The sequence below is a fragment of the Schistocerca gregaria genome, chromosome X (assembly GCF_023897955.1).
Source record: "Schistocerca gregaria isolate iqSchGreg1 chromosome X, iqSchGreg1.2, whole genome shotgun sequence".
Taxonomy (NCBI): domain Eukaryota; kingdom Metazoa; phylum Arthropoda; class Insecta; order Orthoptera; family Acrididae; genus Schistocerca; species Schistocerca gregaria.
In genome coordinates this window covers 83,890,238-83,911,986 of record NC_064931.1, presented here as the reverse complement: position 1 = coordinate 83,911,986, position 21,749 = coordinate 83,890,238, and the positions used below count along the sequence as shown (strand labels likewise).

The window sequence follows — 21,749 nt, the reverse complement described above, 5'->3', positions numbered from 1 at the left end:
TGTGATTGATTAATGTCCTTAACCTATTGTTCTGCTAAGTGGTTTATGACCCCCTGTGGATAATCTGTCCTTCTGAGATCCCCTTCCCTTTCCTTCCGTTCCCTTCCCTCCCCTCCCTTCCTCACCTGAATCCCCACCGCTATCCTCCCTTCCCCATCCCTCCCCACCCATCCTCTCCTCTCCCAACACCTCCCTTCCTCTCCCATCTGCACTTCTCCCTTCCTCCTCGTCTCCTCCCTCCACTTCCCCTCACCTCCACTCCATTCCTCTCCCCTCCCTTCCCCGGCACTCCACTCCATTCCCTTCTACTCCCCCCTCCGCTCCCCCTCCCTTCCCCTCTCCTCACCTCCACTCCTCTTCCCTCCCCTGACTTATTTTCTAATTAATGCATCTCCTGTCTTTTCCCTTTTAAGTCCTGCAAGTGACGTATGTGCGTAAGAGCAAGGAAGTGCAATTCTCTGTCTGTATTTTTGTATCAGGTGGGACCTCCTTCGAAAATATGTTAACATGGGGTAGCATGTTGCAGAGGACTCTCACAGTTCATATTGTCTACTGGGTATGTAGTATACTTTGCTCACTATACCCCATACACTTTCCTAAGAATATCAGTTTACCCAATTCTTCCACAGTCTATTGGTTCGCGACCACCACATAACACTGTTAACCTTTCGTCTTTGAGCGCTATGTAGGTCCATTCATTCGATTCCATGGGTGACCGATACTGTTTACTTGATACAGTATCTGGGAGCGCTTTCGGCTCCTCCAACAGATTTGATTCACAAGGCTTGTGCTCTCGTGTTGTTTTAATCGTAAATGTGTGTTTGCATATCGTTTGGGCTTATAATATTGCTCTGCAATCTAGCTGATCCTGTTATAACGCAGCAGGCTGTTGTTCGGCATCGTCTATTAAAAGATACTCCATATATGAAGCCAAATTTACGTGCCTGTCCTCCTTTCTCTTTACGGGTAGTGAGAGTACCATGTATAAATTGACAGCTTGGCTCTCTACTAGGAGTACTGTGCTAAGTACTCTTATGTGTCGGTCAGGAACACATCTTTTTCTGTTATTCGGAGGGCCCTGTATCCATTCTCCTCTCTAAGGTGTAGTGGAAACTTCTTGTTGCCGACATCGACTCTGATAACTCGAAGGTATTCTATTCCCTGTGCTTCTTCTGTTACTGCTAGATCTACTGCTTGTGTTAGCGTTAAATCCTCTCCTCGTGCTCTCACGTCTGTTCTAGTCTCTTCATCTTCGATTACATGTATGAACACTGGTCACGCCAATTTCCCAATTACATGCAGCATGGCTTCGCGGAGCTTCTCGTTCCCACATCACTCCCTGGACGCATTCTCGAAACTGGTCAATACGATTCGCTCACTTGGCCATACTTTCGGCCCTTTTCTGCCTACTAGAGAATAATAACCACGTACGGCAGGTAACCTACACTCAGTCGCAAAAGTTTTCGGTCAGTGGGAAGTTTCACAATGAGTACTCGAGAAACACTGACTATGACACCCAAACATATTTATTAGCAATATATATGTGTAACAACATTAATTACAGAAGATTTATTGTATTATTTCGTTTCCAAAACATAAATAACAGAAAAATTAACAACAAAAATGAAACATCCTGCACACCCTGCTGCTACAAAAGTATTCGGACACTGTCCAATAAATGTTCATAAGTTGTACGACGAAAATGTCAATATCTTGTGGGTCCACTTTTCATTTGCAATATCTCCTCCAATCTACTAGGCATACTTTCCACAAGTTTTTTCGTGAAATCTGGGCCTATATTTGCCCATTCTTGGCGCAGTTTCTCTTTCAAGGTCTCCTCCGTATAGATGTTGTCCGTGCAGAGGGTCCGTTTCAATTTATCCCACAAATGTTCGATTGGGTTAAGGTCTGGTGATTGGGGAGAGGGTGCAATACTTTCGGGCAATTGAAGAGCAACCACATTTGTAGAATATGCGCGGTATGCTTGGGATCATTATCCTGATAAAAATGAAAGTTGTTCGCAATACCTAGATGTCGTGCACTCTGCTTCAAATGTCCTCGCAGTATATTCAAATATGCTTCCTTGTTCATCAATGAACACTAAATCACCCACACCACTGCCGGGCATGCATCCCCACACCATGATGCTCCCACCTCCAAACTTTACTGTTGGTTTGAGCTTCCTGGGATTCAGCTCTTCATTGGTCTTTCGCCACACGTTTGCCTTTCCATCGCTTTGCCATAATGTAAATTTACATTCGTCGCAAAATATCACCCGATTCCACCAAGCCTGATCGTATTCGGCGTATTCCCTCGTAAACTGCATACTTTCTTCTGGTTCACTGCATTTATGAATGGCTTTCGCCGTGCCACTCGACCATGGTACTGCGATCGTCGTAGTATTATCCGCACGGTTTCAGGATGAACTTTTATACCAACCTCACTTGCAATTCGTGTGGCAGGTATTTTCGGATTCTGTTGTACCTTTCGCACAATCACACGTTCATCTCTCTGTGAAAATGTCCGTGGCCGTCCTGTACTGCAACGGAATTCCAATCGGTCTTCTTTCTCGAAGCGTTTAATAATGTCGTGAACTGTACTTTTCTTCATGTTCACTATTGCGGCAATTTCCTCGCAGGTTTTCGCCTTCGCGTGATTATAAACGACAAAGTGCCTTTGCTCGAACGTAGAACACTTCCCTCTGCGTCCCATCATCGACCTGCACAGACTCTCGATAAGTATTTACTAATCATCGCTATCGTCTCGCGGAAATGTCGGACGTACTGCAGTCGCTTCACCCTCTGTGCGTCTCGGAATGAAGTAATCTCTCACGTTGTCCGCCTTTGTCCGAATACTTTTGTTGCACCTTCCCATGCCGTTTTCAGGAAATATTACGTAACAGACACATATCCAACAACAATTCTTCGTATTTGACGCGTGTTTCACGTTGCGACATCGCACCCAGAGTCCCAAATACATTACAAAGTGCAATTTCTGTATTTGTTCATGCGACAAACTGCAAAATTATGCGCCGTTACGTGCTGTCCGAATACTTTTACGACTGAGTGTAAGTCCGTATTGTCTCATAGTTCTCCAATAAAATTCCTTTCACATCTGCCCAAGTTGCTGTCAAACCGCGTACAAGTAATCTGCTCTGAGCTGCGCCCACAGTCATAGTTTTAGAAAATATTAATAGTGTATTATGACTATGGCTGGGCGTTAATTCGAATGCTGCGTCACAGTTGTTTACGAACTCTGTAAGTTACTCTTCATTTCGTCAAAAGCTCTCGCTATTAACTTAAATGAGTCAGAAAAATCTACATGTTCAACGGGGACGTCACTACCAGTTTTATATTAGATGGTTTTTCGTCCCTTTTCGCAGCGTAGACCCCGTTTCCATACTATGTTGTTATCCACTCACCGTGAGGCGTTGCGCTTTGTTGTCGTCCCATGCAGGCAAAAGGTAGGAATTCGGTGCGATTAGCATACACGTGTCTCTGATTCAAGTATCGGTGTCCCCGACCTCCGTTGTCGTAACTGCACCGAAGGGGACCCTGTTGTTCACTGTTGCGAACTGCTCGCTGCGCTCTCAGAATTCTTCGTCACGGGGCGGGACTTCTTCACGCGTTCTTCTTCTTGCCTCGCTCGTGCTGTACACTATGAAGGACTGTTTTGCCTCTGCACCATAGCTGAAATACCTCTAAAGCTCAAGCCTATTCGTCCTCAGACGGAGCTTGCTAGTTTTCGCAAGAGGAAACTCTATCATAAGTACTCTGGGGCACCTTATTTCTTAGTGAAAGTACTCAGCCAGGAATCGAAACCTGGACCTCACACCTGGCATGAGTTGTATATATAGTAGCCCGACGTGGGTTGCGACATACTTACTTCAAAAGCTCACGCTCAGATCACACGTGAAGCGGGATTTTTGGTCATTCGTTTCTCGGTACGCGTCCGGCTGTGTGCATGAGTGAAACAGCGACGGGGTCAAGCTGAGAATTTTCAGGTCTTTGTGGTTGTAGATAGTACAGAATGACTTGGATGAGAGGCAAAGGAGGTAGGCATGGAGAACATAGGAAAAGTGAGGCTCTGTGTTTACTTACTTGTCTTACTTTTCTTGCTTCGTCGCATGTTAGCAATGAACATGCAGAAGAGCACAGCCGCCAGTTTCTTAAATCTTAGATGAGGCTTACTAGATTTTGCAGTCAGTTATCAGAGCAAATTACCATCCCAGCTTATAACTTTCTTAAGATTCGGGTATATACTGCAGTGTATGGTACTATAGACCAGGAATTGTGATATCGTATGTTGCTTTAATTGAATCTTTAGGTTCTAGCACTCGTTGCTAAGGAACGGACATAAAGACAAGGCTCCATGTAGACAAATGTACGATGGAAACTAATAACCCTAGCCCAGATGTACGTAAAGGCAAGCTTTTTCAATTTCTTCTTTGTGCGCGAGGTTAACTGAGTCTGACATACGAATAGTATTTGCTGTAGGCTCGTCCATCCGAAGGTGTCGTCGTTCACCAGGACTCTCGAACTATGCCGAATTCTTGAACTCTACTTTGCTTGGCGTTTGAGGGCCTCTATATACGGTGTCTGATGGCGTTGGCTTACAAATTGAACGTGATTGCGTCGCATTTTACCTCCGATTCTGTGTGTGTCAGATCAGCGGTTTCTTAGTGCGTATGTCCTGTTAATAGACAGAAAAAAGCGGCTTCCATTGTGCGCCTTTACCTAAGTTACAAGACTTATAGCGATAGTCATACTTGGATGAGCTTTTCTTTTTTTTCTGGCAGTCTGACATGATTCGATCATTATAATACAAAGGTAAATATTCCATAAATGTTACAGTAACTGAATGAAACAATATTACTTACGGTGTTGCATGACGTGAGTTGAAAGAAAAGCAGAAACCAACTTCAGTGTAGAGGGGAAAAAATCGTTCGCAACAGTCGAACTTCTGCGACAACTTGAATGTACAGTTTTGCAGTAGATCCTTACATCTCTTCACCAGCTGAAAAAAAACGAAGTAAATAACTTAGTAGTTTTCTTATCAGTTTCAAAGTGTATTTAGAAGTGAAGTAAAGTTACTTATGGAAGTTACAACTATAGACTGTTTTATTGTACTGCTCTTAACACGCAAAATCAGGGATCGAACCGCTCAACTATAGGGAACCCCTAATTAAAGTTACAATTCCAAAACGTTGTAGAAAAAGAACCACTGCTCAAAATGAGGGCCGGCCGTTGTGGCTGAGCGGTTCTAGGCACTTCAGTCTGGAACCGCGCTGCTGCTACGGCCGCAGGTTCGAATCCTACCTCGGGCATGGATGTGTGTGTTGTCCTTAGGTTAGTTAGGTTTAAGTAGTTCTAAGTCTAGGGGACTGATGACCTCAGATGTTAAGTCCCATAGTGCTCAGAACCATTTGAAGCATTATTCAAAATGATGTCAAATTGGAACTGAATATTATTGATGTAGAGGGCAACGTCATGAAAAAAAACAGCTCGTATCTCGTGGTCGTGCGGTAGCGTTCTCGCTTCCCACGCCCGGGTTTCCGGGTTCGATTCCCGGCGGGGTCAGGGATTTTCTCTGCCTCGTGATGGCTGGGTGTAGTGTGATGTCCTTAGGTTAGTTAGGTTTAAGTAGTTCTAAGTTCTAGGGGACTGATGACCATAGATGTTAAGTCCCATAGTGCTCAGAGCCATTTTTTGAAAGAAAACAGACAATTTGACCAATAGGTGGTTCTGTAAGCGTCAGAATATGCACACCAGAAGACGCGCGGGCCGAGGCTGTTCCTCAGTTTGTGTCCGAGACGACCCACATGACTGTCTTCATGAATGATCGCGCACTGCTGGTAGAGCTCTTTTACAAGATCGGTGATTGTGCGCCAGTAGCCCTGCGGAAGTTCTGAACACTCAGGGGTATGGGGTGGCCACGGCCGTGCAGGAGGTGTCGAGGCGTGGTGTGCAGATATGCAGTGCACGGTGCATAAAATCCTGAGAATCATTTTGCATTGCTATCCCTGTAGAAATACCCATATTCAGAAGTTGCTTCCTGTTGACCTGTCAGCAAGACAAACATTGGCTCCGGAATTCCTAGCTTCCTTGGAAGTGGACAATAAATGGCCATGGAACATTCTGTAGACTGTCGAAGCACATTTTCGTCTCCAAGAACATGTCAATATGCAGAATTGCAGAATATGGGCAACGGAAAATCCGCACACTTATCAACCGGTACCACTTCGTTCTGCAAAGGTGTAGTGCGGGTAGACTGCATCTTTTATCCTAGTGCCGTATTTTTACGAGGAGTTGACTCCTGCAGATCCTGTTACCTGTGCCGTAACCGGTAAACAGTATGAGAATCTCTTTAAAGTTAGTACCGCCATTAGAGTGTTGTTTATTTACAGTATTACATTTACACTTACACAATCATGATTTCGGCTTCAAAGTGTCATTATCAAGTGTTTTAAGTGTTATACAGTGCCTAAGATGGCATACTGTCGTGACAATTAGACAATGTGTCTAATAGTGTATTTTAAATACGACAGTATGCCATCTTAGGCACTGAATAACACTTAAAACACTTGATAATGGCACTTAGAAACCGAAATCACGATTGTGTAAGTGTAAATGTAACGCTGTAAATAAACAACAGTCTAATGGCGGTACTGACTTAAAAAAATATATTATGACTGTGGCCCCGCACTATGAAAGAGTTATTAAGTATGAGAATCTTTTGCGTACCAACGTCATTCCAACCCTATAACAGCGTGCACGTGTGGGTGCTAGAACTATCAGCACTCTCCTACAACTTGAAGTCGAGATCATCTGATACCAATGTCCGCCCCCGGCAGCTGAGTGGTCAGCTCGACAGAATGTCAATCCTGAGTGTTGTATTGTCCTAATTATCATCATTTCATCCCCATTGACACGCAAGTCACCGAAGTGGCGATAAATAGAAAGACTTGCGCCCGGCGAACGGTCTACCCGACGGGAGGCCCTAGTCACACGACATTTACATTTTACTTGATCTTAATCCATGTGACTTTTGGCTGTGGGGTTATCTGAAAGGTGTTGTGTTCAGCGCTCCAGTTACGATCGTAGCTCAATTGTAGGGGTGCATTGGGCAGCTCATTCTGAACGTTATCCCCAAGACAATCCGCTCATATGTGGAGCATGGTGTTACTCGATTTCAACTTTCGGCAGAAAACGGTGAACAGAATACTGACCATGTCTTGTGTGAGTCTCACGAAAATTAGAAACCGAGGTCATTTTGCTTTTTATGCGGTTTTTGGCCTCAGGTCAATTAAAAAGTGATTTTTCCATTCGATATGGTACGTCATTGCCGTGGTGGATGGGCTTAGCTAACTAGCAGTGCCACAACTCTTGACTGTCGAATTTCCGCAGTCATGCACATTGAACAGTACGGATGGTGCAATGTGCAACTCAAACCATAGCTGTCGTATTGCGTTTCATCTGTCATTTGTAGTCAACCACGTTAAGACGCTTACAGCTCCATCTATTGGTAAAATTTTTGTTGATTTTTCTTGTTACATTAGGTTTTCGCCTGCATCAATAATATGCTGTTCAAATTTGACGTCATTCTGAGCAGTGGTTCTCTTTCTACAACTCTTTGAAAAAATGGAGCTTTCATTATGGGCACTCTGTACATAACACATTGCTGTTCACGCAGATAAAATACCAACGTGTTATAGACTTAAAACCAGCTGCTCTGACCAGTCGTTGAAGTGCTCCTGGAGTTCAACAGAGACAAAAGCCAACCTATTCTCATCAAGTGGAATATCCCGGCCAACCTACAATCTGTCCACTTTCATTGATACCTATAACAATGGAGCACAAATGCTGGTTACTTTAGTCATATTGGACACTCAGCTAACAAGGTGCCAGCATGTATAGAAACAACTCTATGCGATGCTGAATCCTTCATGATTGTTTCTGGGAAACCTCTGATTCGTCCTGCACATGTTGGTGCTCTGAAAAATAACGGAGTAGGCAGCAGTAATGTGGGGGACCGCTGCGGATTCATTCAGTTCTGCAGCGTTGTTCTGTATGAGTTTAAAAGGATGGCTGTGCGAGAGCTACGAGACATACAGGAAAATGACACGTGTAAGTGGATAGAGTATCTCTCGAAGTCTAGAATCGTAATACACGCCGTGGAGTAGTTACGCTAACGGGCTGGCATGTCAGAACATGTAGACCAGGATCGGCTACGAAATCTCCATGGGTGCAGTGCTACCGTTCGCGTGCTAACTTCTGTCACCTGGCTGCACCCTTCCCACACTAACATTTCATCCTCTCTGAACGGAAAGAGAGAGGAACTGCAAATTCTCTGTATTTAGAGGCAATGTAATTGCTCAAGGAATAATTAACTCCTTGCATGTGGTCTGATTTCATATTTCATAGCGATAGAGATCACAAACGAAGACAATCAATATTTAATTACTTTTGGCGCACTAAAGATATAAATTTATATCTGGAACAATTGCCACATTATCCTAACTTAGGTTCATAACAGATAAAAGCCCTTCACACACATATGTTGATGGAAGCATTCTATCACGTTTGCAACCTCATTACGGAGATGTGGAAACTATTTCTGAAATTCTTTCAATGCCACAATAAATTCTTCAAAATTAGGATTTTCTTTAAGTTCTGTGAGCTCAGAAGTTGTCTCTTCCACAAAGCGATTTTGTTTTTAAATGCATCTGCACTAAACCAGAAGTAAGTTGTTTTTAACCTTGCAGCGTCTTACTGTGGGTAGTGTGAAATGAAGTCCACTTAAAAAGAAAGATCTGCAATCCATTCAGGATGTTCTAATTTTCGTTACTGCTTTCCTTTTTACATCACCAAGCCAACAATAACTTGTCTTAAATCGAAAAATAATTTGCAGGCATATCTCTTGACTTAATCAACGTTCTTTGTAGTAATATATAACGTCTCCATACTCGTCTATCAGTTCCATCAAAACTTGCTGCAACTGCCGACGCAATAATGCTTGAGACTTCAGAAAATTTACTGTTCGTGTCAACAATTTCATCGTGCTAAACGCCTGCTAATTTATCACAAAGTGCTTCTTGATGTACACGACAATGAATCCCATACAAATCGTTCGTCGATCGTTGTAGCTGTACGATCTTTCATCAACTAAATCTTTAAATTCTTTCTGTATGGTGTTGAAATACCGTTCCATTGCAAATTTTCGGTACCTGTCGATAATGTGACTGCATAATAGATATTGAGAATTCTCATCCTTCCCTTTTGTGATTCCCGTTCGTTGTTTAAGCTTGGAACAGTGGATCGCTAGACTCTCTCTTTTAGTGCAAACAACCGCTGGACCTATGAACTTCCCTTGTACCAAGGATAAATAGCGAAGGATAAACAATTCTGACACCACCATTCTATAGAATAGAAGAAACTCGTGACAACCACAAAATGCCCCACCAAATGCCGGAAGCAGCAGTCTCACATCGCACTGCTACATGAAATGTTGCACTGCACCGAGGAGTTCCGAGAAGGATCGAACAGAGCCGAGAAGACAGACCGAGCCTTGGATGGTAAGCGTGCACAGTGAAGTTTTGCCATCAGTGACTGAACATGACGTAGACAATCATCTTATCCGTGTTGACACATTAAATTAGTTCGTGCCGGCAGATAGGTAACATAACAGAACAGATTTCCAAAGCAGAATGCTGTCACGCCTTCCTGGCCAATTCGTGTCATTGCACGCTTGTACTGACGTTTGCCACATCACAAAAGGTGCACGTATTAAGCACCTGTAATTCGAGTTAAGAACTTGGAGAGATACTTTACCCACTGATATGCATCTATTTTCTGCATATCTCGTAGTTTGCACGCAGAACCGTCATAATCAGGCACTAGGACATAAAATACATCGAACTATCATTACAGAATGTCAGGATTACTAACAATATAATCAGCATCTGAAGAATAAGATCGTTAAAGAGATCACCACAATTCTCGATGAAACAAAGGACAGATCACGCATTATACAAAACAGGAAGAACGTAATCAAGTCTTACAGAAGAAGACCCTGTAGGAGTTAAACTATTTGGTAGAACGTTTGCAAGTTTTGACAATATGTTAAGGGGCTTTGGATAAAGAGATTCACTACAAATTATACAGATTCAAGAAATCCACACGTAGATGAATCTTTTTTAGTACTAAGCATAGACATGCCGGAACTAGAAAGTTCCAGTTACTAGTAATTTTGTTGTTGTTACCGTCCCTTTTACCAATGGAAATCTGGAAATTTGTGGTGAGGACTAAGGAACCAAATTGCTGAGGTCATCGGTCCCTAGGCTTACGCACTACTTAATCTAACTTAAACGAACTTACGCTAAGGACAACACACCCACCCATGCCCGAGGGAGGACTCGAACCTCTGATGGGGGGAGCCGCGCGAACTGTGGCAAGACGCCTGAGACCTCACGGCTACCCCGCGCTTTTACGAATGGAACACCATCTGATCCCATCGTTAGTGAACTAGTAATACAGCAGACACATACACTGAACTTGTATAAAGCGTATTATTGCGGTCAGAATAGGATGGTTTGCCTCAGAAAGAGACTTCTTACACAAAATGTGATGGAGTTAAGACTAATTCAGTCGTAGGCTCTGAAGGACAAAATTTATGTAATGCTGAATAATCTATTTTCTGAAACAAAACTAAATTCTTTCTATCTGCTAATTCTTAACACAATACATAGAATGTAAACAGATCACAGAAAACTTTTGAGCCGTAGCTGATAACAAGAGATTGAGTATTCACTAGAATGTATACTAAAAATAGAAGCCAATTAATTTTCTAACCTGTTTCTGTGTATCTTTTATGGACTCTGATAGGTTTATTCGTTGTTGTGAGAGAAGTTCATCTATAATATATAGATTATTGTACGATAAGTTCGCTATCTGTGTGAAATATTCGGTGTGAACTTGTGTACAATTCTGAGTTTCTTCGTTACACCTGAAAACAAGAAACACAAATAAAAGGAAAAGAGCAATTTGTTAGAAGAGTAAATATATCGACCTTAATATTGGATGTGTGTAGTGTGATTTTTTTCATTATATTTTGATTTCATATTACATTATAACTCACAAAAATTTTCTGAAGTTCCTTCAAGAAAACTGCATTCTATTAAAAGAGAATTTACTGTATAACACGTAAATATGAGGCACTTTTGTGTTCCATCCACCGAGTACATTATGAAACACGGTAAATAAAATGAAGTATTTGGTGCTGAAGTTTATTTACAAACCCACTAGCACTGAAGTTTCCATTTCCAACTTTCACGAGATATGGAAAAATATTGTGGGGTGAACGATTTGGCAACAGAAAGGAAAAGGAGGACGGTTAGGTTCTAATCTCCTGTCGGTGACGAGGCCGTTAGAGGCTGCATGCAAACTTGATCTGAGTAAGGACGGGCAAGAAATCGACCGTGTTCTTTTAAAGGAACCATTCCGCCATTCGCTTTAACAATTTTCGGATACTCATAAAAAGCTAAATCTGGATGGTTGGGGGCATTTGACGGTTCCTATGACGATGCAGTGTTAGTTGCAAATGGTCCTACCAATGCTCAACCTGGCTCATGTCAAAACATACTGTTGGCCATCCCGTTCAGTTTGTTTCCTGCTTCCTGGTGGGAGGAGCTCGCGAGATGGTCGCGGTATGCTCGTGCGACGCCGCGTTCAAGACGAGGTCATTGCTGAAATGTTGACTGCAGAGCTGACAATAGATTTGAGGAAAATGGCCCGATACTGCACAGGTTTCAAATTTCCCTCTACAATCGTAAGATAGTCTGACATACACTGAAGAGCAAAAGAACTTGCCACACCTGCCGCGAGCACGCAGAAGTGCCGTAACACGACGTAGCATGGACTCGACTGATGTCTGAAGTAGTGCTGGAGGGAATTCTCACCATGAATCCTGCACGGCTGTCCATAAATCCGTAAGAGTGCGAAGGGGTGGAGATCTCTTCTGAACAGTACGTTGCAAGGCATCGCAGATATGATCAATAATGTTCATATCTGGAGAGTTTGGTGACTAGCGGAAGTGTTTAGACTCAGAAGAGTGACCCTGGAGCCAGTCTGTAGCAATTATGGACGTTTGGGGTGTCGCATTGTCCTCCTGCAATTGCCCAAGTCTGTCGGAATGCACAATGGATATGAGTGGATGCAGGTGATCAGACAGCATGCTTACGTACGTGTCACCTGTCAGAGTCGTATCTAGACGTATTAGGGGTCCCATATCAATCTAAATATACACGCCCCACTCCATTACAGAGCCTCAACTAGCTTGTTCAGTCCCCTGCTGACATGCAGGCTCCATGGATTCATGAGGTTTTCTCCATACCCGTACACGTCAATCCGCTCGATACGATTTGAAACGAGACTCGTCCGACTGGGCAACATATTTCTAGTCATCAACAGTCCAATGTCGGTGTTTACGGGACCAGGCGAGGCGTAAAGCTTATTGTCGTGCAGTCATCAAGGGTACACGAGTGGGCCTTCAGCTCCGAAAGCCCACATCGATGATGTTTCGTTGAATGGTTCGCACGCTGACACTCGTTGATGTCCCAGCATTGAAATCTGCAGCAATTTGCGGAATGGTTGCATTTCTGTCACGATGAACGATTCTCTTCAGTCGTCGTTAGTCACGTTCTTGCAGAATTTTTCTCCGGCCGCAGCGATCTCGGAGCTTTGATGTTTTACTGGATTCCTGATATTCACGGTACACTCGTGAAATGGTCATAAGGGAAAATACCCACTTCATCGCTACCTCTGAGATGCTGTGTCCCATCGCTGTTGCGCCGACTATAACACCACGTTCAAACTCACTTACATCTTGATAAGCTGCCGTTATAGCAGTAGTAACCGATCTGACAACTGCGCCGGATACTTGTTGTCTTATATAGGCGATGCCGATAGCAGCGCCGTATTCTGCCTGTTAACATAGCTCTGTATTTGAATACGCATGCCTAAACCAGTTTCTTTGGCACTTCAGTGTGATTCAGGGAAACCACGGAAAATGTACGACAGCCGGATGTGATACAGTATGTTCCGAGGTGGAAGTGGCCTGTTAGCCATATTGGCAGCCTGGACAACGTACGCAAGACACAGTGCTCTCTACTGAACTGCGATTGCCATTTAGCTTTATTTTGATCTTCGTTATGCAGTTATCTATACACAGCGATTTCCTGTGGTCGAAAGAGCAAAAGGGTATTGAGAAAGAGATGTACTACAAAAGTCATGAGAGCGCCGAAAAACGTTTTTCAGGCTGTTTAGATCGGAACTTGACATGACGGCGCTTGCTATTATTTCTGGAAGTAAGCGGAAATAAATATGGTGGATCTGAGCACAGACAAACATAAAGACTAATCAAGGACTTCTGGTGTAAACTGATGTACGCAAAACATGTCAGTTGTAAGGATACGATAGCCTTCCCATCAACGTACCTAGCAGCAGGCACTAGGCGGTGAACGTTGCCTTCCAGTTTTTTTGTGATGTTACTCGTCGTTTTTGGGAAAGGGTACTGTTATATGACGTCCAATGCTAGCAGCAATGAGAACGTGGAGGCTGTATCCATGACGAAACGAGTCACTCTTCTTTAGCTATTCTCCATGTCCTCTATCAATGCAGCGTCTTCAAAGTTAACATTGAGGAACAAAATTCCAGAGTCAGCTGAATAAATACGAGTACAAAGTCAACCTACATTAATGGGACCGCCACCTACTTTCAACGTCAACGTGCAGTAAGCACTCACAGCGCCAGGTGGCGCACTAGCAGTGTAGGGTACATAAAGCGTGATGGTGGGATAGCGATGATGTTGGGATTTTCCCGTACGGCCATATCACGAGTGTAGGTCGGAAAAACATGCTGCAAGAACGGGACCAACGACGACTGAAGAGAATCATTCAACGTGACAGAAGTGAAACCCTTCCGCAAATTGCTGCAGATTTCAATGCTGGGCCATCAACAAGTGTCAGCATACAAACCAGTCAACGAAACATCATCGATATGGGCTTTCGGAGCCGAAGGCCCGCTCTCGTAACCTTGATGACTGCACGACACAAAGCTTTACGCCTCACCTGGGTCCCGACAACAGCGACATTGGACTTTTCGTGACAGGAAAAATATTGCCTGGTCGGACGAGTCTAGTTTCAAATTATATCCAGCGGATGGTAGTGCACAGCTGTGGAGAGAACCTCATGAATCCATGGACCCTGAATGTCAGCAGGGGACTGTACGAGCTAGTGGAGGCTGTTTAATGGTGTGGGACGTGTATATCTTGATTGATATGGGACCCCTGATACGTCTAGATACGACTCTGACAGGTGCCACGTACGTAAGCATGCTGTCTGATCACCTGCATGCATTTTTATCTATTGTGCATTTTTATCTATTGTGCAGACTTCGCAATTCCAGCAGAAGAATGCGATACCTCACACGTCCAGAACTGCTACACACTGCTCCAGGGTCACTCTTCTGGGTTTAAACACTTCCGATGGTCACCAAACTCTCCAGATATGAACATTATTGATCATAGCTGGGATGCCTTGCAACGTACTGTTCAGAAGAGATCTCCACCCCCTCGTATTTTACGGATTTATGGACAGTCGTGCAGGATTCATGGTTTGAATTCCCTCCAGCACTACTTCAGACATTAGTCGAGTAAATGCCACGTCGTGTTGCGGTACTTCTGCGTGATCGCGGGGGTCCTACACGATATTAGGCACATGTACCACTTTCTTTGGCTCTTCAGTGTATACGTAAACGATCTTCTGTATAACATACAACAAGCAAAATTAGTTTTTTTTTTTTTTTTGCGGATGGCGCTAGAATTGCAATCAGTCCCCGTATGCATACAGCAGCAGAAGAAATGATAAACAATGTTCTTCAAAAATACCATTGACTGCTCGTTTTCTGCGAATTTTAAAAGGACGTATCTGGACAGTTAGAGGCACTACAGCAATGATAAGTACAACACATGGTGAGGAAATGATAAACAGGGCGGAAACTTCAGAATTTAAATATCTCTGTTCTACAGTATCTAGCGATAACAAACTTACAGACGAGGTCAAAGCAAGGATGTAGGTAACCTAGATGAAGTGGTGAATGACAATAGGAGTCATCTGCGATCGTCGGTTGATGGATCATCTGAAGTCAAAGATCTAGAGGACTGTCATTTGCCCCACCGCTCTCTACGGCTCTGCTGGGTAGCTACAAAAGAGGCAGTACGACGACTGGAGGTTATGGAGGCAAAGGTGCTTACATGGACACGTGCCATCACTCTACTGGATCACGTTTAGAACGATACTGTCAGGAAACGTTTTAAGGTCGCAATCATCCAGAAGGAAATGCGAGACTGCCGTCTGCAATGATTGAGACACGTGCTGTGCGCAGAGGACGATACTATAGGAAAGAAAGCCTGCGCAGTGGAAGTCATGTGAACGCGACCAAAGGGACGACCAAGGCAACAAAGGGCTGACATTCTGCACAACGACTTGAAGGCTGTAAATCTTCATCCAGACATGCCCCACGATCAGACAACATGGAGATAGCGAATTCGGTCACTGGACCCCGCCATCAGGCAGGACAATTGCTAAGGAAGAACAAAAAGAAAGATGAAGTTAAAAATTCTTAGGTATTTGTATTGATGAGTATCTGAAATGGAAAAAGAACATGTTGGAACCCCTAAAACAGCTTAGTTCAGCCGCATTTGCACTTAGAATCTTTGTAGATCTTGAGGCGGGAGAAATCAGTAAAATGGACGTATATCGCTTATTTTCATTCGATAGTGTCTTGTGGGTTAGTGGTCTCTAGTAGCTCATCTTTGAGAAGGAAGGTCTTCATTGCTTGGAAGCATGCTGTGGGAATGATGTGTAGTGCTCGCCCACGATCGTCTTGTGGACGTCTGTTTTAGGAGTTGAATGCTATAGACACTGCTTCACAGTATATTTGTTCCCCCAGGAAGTTTGTTGTAAATAATCCACTGCAGTTCAGAAGGAAAAATGGTGTGTATAATTACAATACCAACTGAAAAAACGGCTTATTTTTTCCGACATTAAGGTTGTTTTTGCACAAAAAAAGGGTCCACAATGTTGCATTCAAAATTTTTGATCACTTCCCCAGTGATTTACTGCGAGGCTTCTGACAGTTAGCAAGGTAAGATTTTGAAACAAATTGAGGTTTTTCATGGACAACTCCTTCTATTCTATAGAAGAATTTCAAGCATTGCACTGTGTGAAAGGTCGTGGGTAGGAATTAGTAACTCTCATTCGTAGTTTCATTAAAAAAAATTGCACATTTACAAAATAATTTTTGATGTGAATATAAAATGACTCGTTCCACTTCATTACGATTTATCGTGAAAATGATCCATGGTACATGAAACTAACTAACCAAGTAATGTAATTCATGGACTATTAAACACGGTATTAACAATATTTTGTCTACTGCAACGCTTTTAAATTTGAATAGAATGCTTGTTCCTTGGTACATGAGCATGCACCTTAGAACAATTTTTTTTTTTACATTTGGAAAGACCTTACTTACGTATTTCTTGCAATTTCAGAAAAATACTGTAGCACACATATAGTGAATGCTATCATTTCAAAATGGAGTCAGGAAATATATTAAACATTTGTTAAAAGGCCAGCTAGACGCGAAAGTCTGAAAAGTGTTTCAGAGTACAACACTTTCCCCTACTAAGGTTATTATAATTATTTAAATAAACTATGATGTAAAAATAATTGCTTGTGAAAGCCCTGGTCCAGTGAAAGAGATAGCCTGAAAGTCCTCTTCTAATTAGGTTGAATAAATGGAAAAAAGAAAAGAAACATTGCTATAATTCAGATACAAAACCGAGTGGAGGGCGACTGAAAAGAAAAGAAAGAAGATGGGCGGAAATTAATTAAGAATCTAAAGAAGACTTTAGTGCAGCAATGCACCATTTGTATTTTGGGTGCACAAAATGGTGGTATTTTCGTGTAAGACCTGTCTAGTGATGAGTAGAGTCAGTACAGCTATTAGTGAGCGTTCTTCGTCTCGTGACTACAGGCGGAGTACATGCTCTCCCTGTGCCTAAACTGCAGTGATACAGGGGCATCCACAAAGTACGTTCCGTTTCTATTTCTATCCGCGGCAGCACTACGATGGCAATCTGGAGCATGCGCGGCAGTTACTCTGACCCAAGGAGAAGACATGTACGCCATTTTGAGATAGCTGCTGCCGACGTGAACCTTGTAGTGCATCTTTATAGTGCCAGCTGTAATTGAAAATGCCGCCGCGAGGTTTACGGAAAAAATGCTATGAGTGATTCAATGGTTAGAAGATGGGTCAGAATGTTCAATGAAGGACGTGATCAAGTACGCGATGAAGAACGAAGTGGGCGCCCCTCTGTGGTTACTGATGAACTGGTTCACACAATTGAAGAGAAGATTAAGTACAACCGTAAGTTTACACTTAGTGCCCTTGCTATCGAAGTTCCGCAAATCTCACGATCACTAATTCGTGAAATTGTTACTGAAAAGCTGAAATTTCGAAAACTTTGCTCACGTTGGGTACCAAAAATTCTTACTGAACAACACAAAAAACAACGGATGGGCAGTGCACTTCAGTTTCTGTCACGATACAGTGAAGAAGACGATGGTTTTCTTTCTCGGATAGTCACGGGGAATGATTCTTGGGTATCGTACGACACCCCTGAAACAAAACGGCAAACAATGGAATAAAGGTACACTTCATCCCCAACGAAGGTTAAGCCTAAGCAAATCTTGACACCTCGAAAAGTCATGTGCCCCGCTTTTTGGGACAGAAAAGGCATTTTGCTGATTGATTTCTTACCACGAGGCGAAAGAATCAATGCACATAGTTACCGTGAGACCATTAAGAAATTGCGCCGCGCAATACAGAACAAGCGCCGAGGATTACTATCAAAAGGTGTTGTTTTTCTCCAGGATAATGCCCGACCTCACACGCGCGAATGTGACCAACAAATCTCCCGGGAAATTCACTGGGACCTCGCTCCTAGCGACTTTCAACTCTTCTTACACCTAAAATCTGTCCTTGGTGGTCAACACTTCAACGATGATGACGAGCTGAAAGAACATGTTACCACATGGTTGAATACACAGGCGGAAACCTTCTATGAAGAAGGCAAACAAAAACTTGTGCTACGCTATGACAAGTTCCTACAAAATTTCGGAAACTATGTAGAAAAGTAGTTTAACAGTTGTAGATTTTTGTACAATAAATATTTTTTTCTCTATCTGTACATGTTTGTTTTATATAACCAAACTGAACTTCATTTGTGGACATACCTCGTAATTAAGGAAGGAAGATTAGAGTTTAGCGTCTCATCATCGATAAAATAGTTATAAACAGAGCACAAGTTCAGTATGGGGAAGACAGTCGGCCGTGCAATTTCACAGAAACTTTCCCGGCGTTTGTCTTAAGCGATTTAGTGGAATCATGTGTGAGGTATCGGTTGTGATCGGAGCATAGCCCTAGGATGCACAAAACAAATTTGGTGTCCAGCAGAATGAGTAACCACCCGAAATGATCATGCAAATTACTTGAAAACAAGGATTCTGGCGCACAACAGAAAACGTCTTATTTAAATGAATATGAAGAGTTATGGTCCAGTTAAGAATGAAACAAATCGGTACCACACTCATGTAGACGTATTAATGAGAGGAGAGATCTTCTCACTATGAATAGAAAGAAATGGAGACTATAAAAAATAGATTTATTGATTTTGAACATGAAAGTTACCCACTGACATCTTAAAATAAACCATTAATAATCGGTTAACGGGATGCAACGCGAAGTATGAACTTGGCACAGGTGGGTAGGGAGGATGTAACATAGTTACTTTAGTACTTCACGGACACGGCCAGTGATTGCGTAAATTGTTAATTAGATATAGAGCGAACGAAATTAGACTGCCAAAAATGCGCACTGAGAGCAACAAGCTGGATGCGTGACTTTAAGATCCTCTCTCCTGGACAGAGCGAGTTAGATTCGTTTCTAACCTGTTTCGGCGGGCGCGATGATGTGCCATCTTACTAGTAGGTCCGTGAGTACATAAACAGGCTGGCGGCAACAATGGCTAGAATATATGATTTCAGCCCTCCTTTGGGTACTTAGAGCTGAAATACAGACGTCTTCGCAGCGGTATCAAGGCTCGTCTCTCTTGCCCAAAGCCTAAAGCAAAGTCACTACTGAACGAAGACCTAAAGCGAAGTGTTTTCTCGAAGAGCCGTGTGAAACTCGTCTGTCTTGCTACTAGAACTGGAAATCGCTCCCCATTGGGCGCGGAGATCCTGAGATACGAATAAAAACGTCCAGGATAGCATCCCCACTGGAAATTAAAATTTCGTCCGAGTTATACCTTGACAGCTCCCAGAAGCCGAGCCTTTGTGGATGACCAGTAGACTGCCAGCTAGAGGTAAATGCTGAGCGAATTTCGGCAAACACGGAAGCTATCGCAGCACGGGGGAACGACAGAGCGCCCAACTCTGCAAGCGAAACATAATGACATCTTGAGAACCAGAGATACCGTCATATTAGTGACAAAGCAGAGTGTCGTGAGCAACAATAAGTATCCAGGTGCCGAGTCAGCAGAAAACAGCCTCTGAAAGGTGAAATTGTGAAAGTCTGAAGCCACTAGGAGAGCTGACAGCAAGGGAACACATGATTTCATAGCCTTCCTCACCGCCACAGTGCGCTCGGGAGGCGCCAACATAAATAGCCCCCACTTCATGACAAATGTCGGATTGCTGAGAGCTGACTACACACTGCCCAGTGTGTAGTCTCAGCCCTTGTGCCAGTGCACCTATCCAGTGTGATGGGAGGCTGTGGAGGTCGACCCTCAGCACGCATAGCTGTCTTTCATCGTACGTGGAACTACGAGTCCTGCTGGAAGGACGCTGATGCTTCCAGCTGCACCGTCAACTTCACGGGCAAAGCTGGTGGAGTGCAGACGCTGCCATCACCCTGCATTCTGCTGGATGCCTGACCTGCATGGATGCTGTCTGTCATCTGCCTTTGAGAGAGAGGCCACTGTTATCACGCCATTCCTGTGGCAGACAACAATCCTGCGGGTTCCTGTCTCCTAAAGGAGCCAGAAAGCCGACCCCTGCAAGCCAGCGAGTACTGCAGCTAGTCATGGGGCCTGACTCCTGAGTGAAAATCTTCGACGTCAATGGATGCGCTTTGGAGATCAATATATGGAGCTGGAGGGCACAGGAGCCCATGGTTCGACGGCTGCTCTGTGACGTACAGCTGCACCTGACGCTTTGGTGCACTGGAAGTATTGCAAATCGAGCGCATGTCAGCCTTTTGCTGCTGACGAGGCACTGCTATGACAGCCTGACGGTGGCGCCGCAATTTGGAAGGCAGTCCTGTATGAGGTGCATTCAAGTTCTAAGGCCTCCGATTTTTTTTCTAATTAACTACTCACCCGAAATCGATGAAACTGACGTTACTTCTCGACGTAATCGCCCTGCAGACGTACACATTTTTCACAACGCTGACGCCATAATTCCATGGCAGCGGCGAAGGCTTCTTTAGGAGTCTGTTTTGACCACTGGAAAATCGCTGAGGCAATAGCAGCACGGCTGGAGAATGTGGGGCCACGAAGAGTGTCTTTCATTGTTGGAAAAAGCCAAAAGTCACTAGGAGCCAGGTCACGTGAGTAGGGAGCATGAGGAATCACTTCAAAGTTGTTATCACGAAGAAACTGTTGCGTGACGTTAGCTCGATGTGCGGGTGAGTTGTCTTGGTGAAACAACACACGCGCAGCCCTTCCCGGACGTTTTTGTTGCAGTGCAGAAAGGAATTTGTTCTTCAAAACATTTTCGTAGGATGCACCTGTTACCGCAGTGCCCTTTGGAACGCAATGGGTAAGGATTACGCCCTCGCTGTCCCAGAACATGGACACCATCATTTTTTCAGCACTGGCGGTTACCCGAAATCTTTTTGGTGGCAGTGAATCTGTGTGCTTCCATTGAGCTGACTGGCGCTTTGTTTCTGGATTGAAAAATGGCATCCACGTCTCATCCATTGTCACAACCGACGAAAAGAAAGTCCCATTCATGCTGTCGTTGCGCGTCAACATTGCTTGACAACATGCCACACGAACAGCCATGTGGTCGTCCGTCAGCATTCGTGGCACCCACCTGGATGACACTTTTCGCATTTTCAGGTCGTCATGCAGGATTGTGTGCACAGAACCCACAGAAATACCAACTGTGGAGGCGATCTGTTCAACAGTCATCCGGCGATCCCCCAAAACAGTTCTCTTCACTTTCTCGATCATGTCGTCAGATCGGCTTGTGCGAGCTCGAGGTTGTTTCGGTCTGTTGTCACACGATGTTCTGCCTTCATTAAACTGTCGCACCCACGAACGCACTTTCGACACATCCATAACTCCATCACCGCATGTCTCCTTCAACTGTCGATGAATTTCTATTGGTTTCACACCATGCAAATTCAGAAAACGTATGATTGCACGCTGTTCAAGTAAGGAAAACGTCGCCATTTTAAGCATTTAAAACAGTTCTCATTCTCGCCGCTGGCGGTAAAATTCCATCTGCCGTACAGTGCTGTCATATCTGGGACGTATTGACAATGAACACGGCCTCATTTTAAAACAATGCGCATGTTTCTATCTCTTTCCAGTCTGGAGAAGAAAAATCGGAGGCCTTA

The 21,749-nt window shown here is 43.8% G+C and overlaps 1 protein-coding gene across 2 annotated transcripts in view; it reads right to left on the bottom strand.

Moving 5' to 3' along the window:
• LOC126298600 (sodium channel protein Nach-like) overlaps nucleotides 1-21,749 on the bottom strand; it is a 162,591-nt gene that overhangs the window by 67,551 nt on the left and 73,291 nt on the right. For both annotated transcript variants that reach the window (XM_049990000.1, XM_049989999.1), the window contains exons 4-5: nucleotides 10,851-11,004; nucleotides 4,880-5,016 (exon numbers count right to left, since the gene is read on the bottom strand). In XM_049990000.1, the coding sequence (XP_049845957.1) occupies nucleotides 4,880-5,016; nucleotides 10,851-11,004 (291 nt within the window). The remainder of the gene's footprint in view (nucleotides 1-4,879; nucleotides 5,017-10,850; nucleotides 11,005-21,749) is intronic.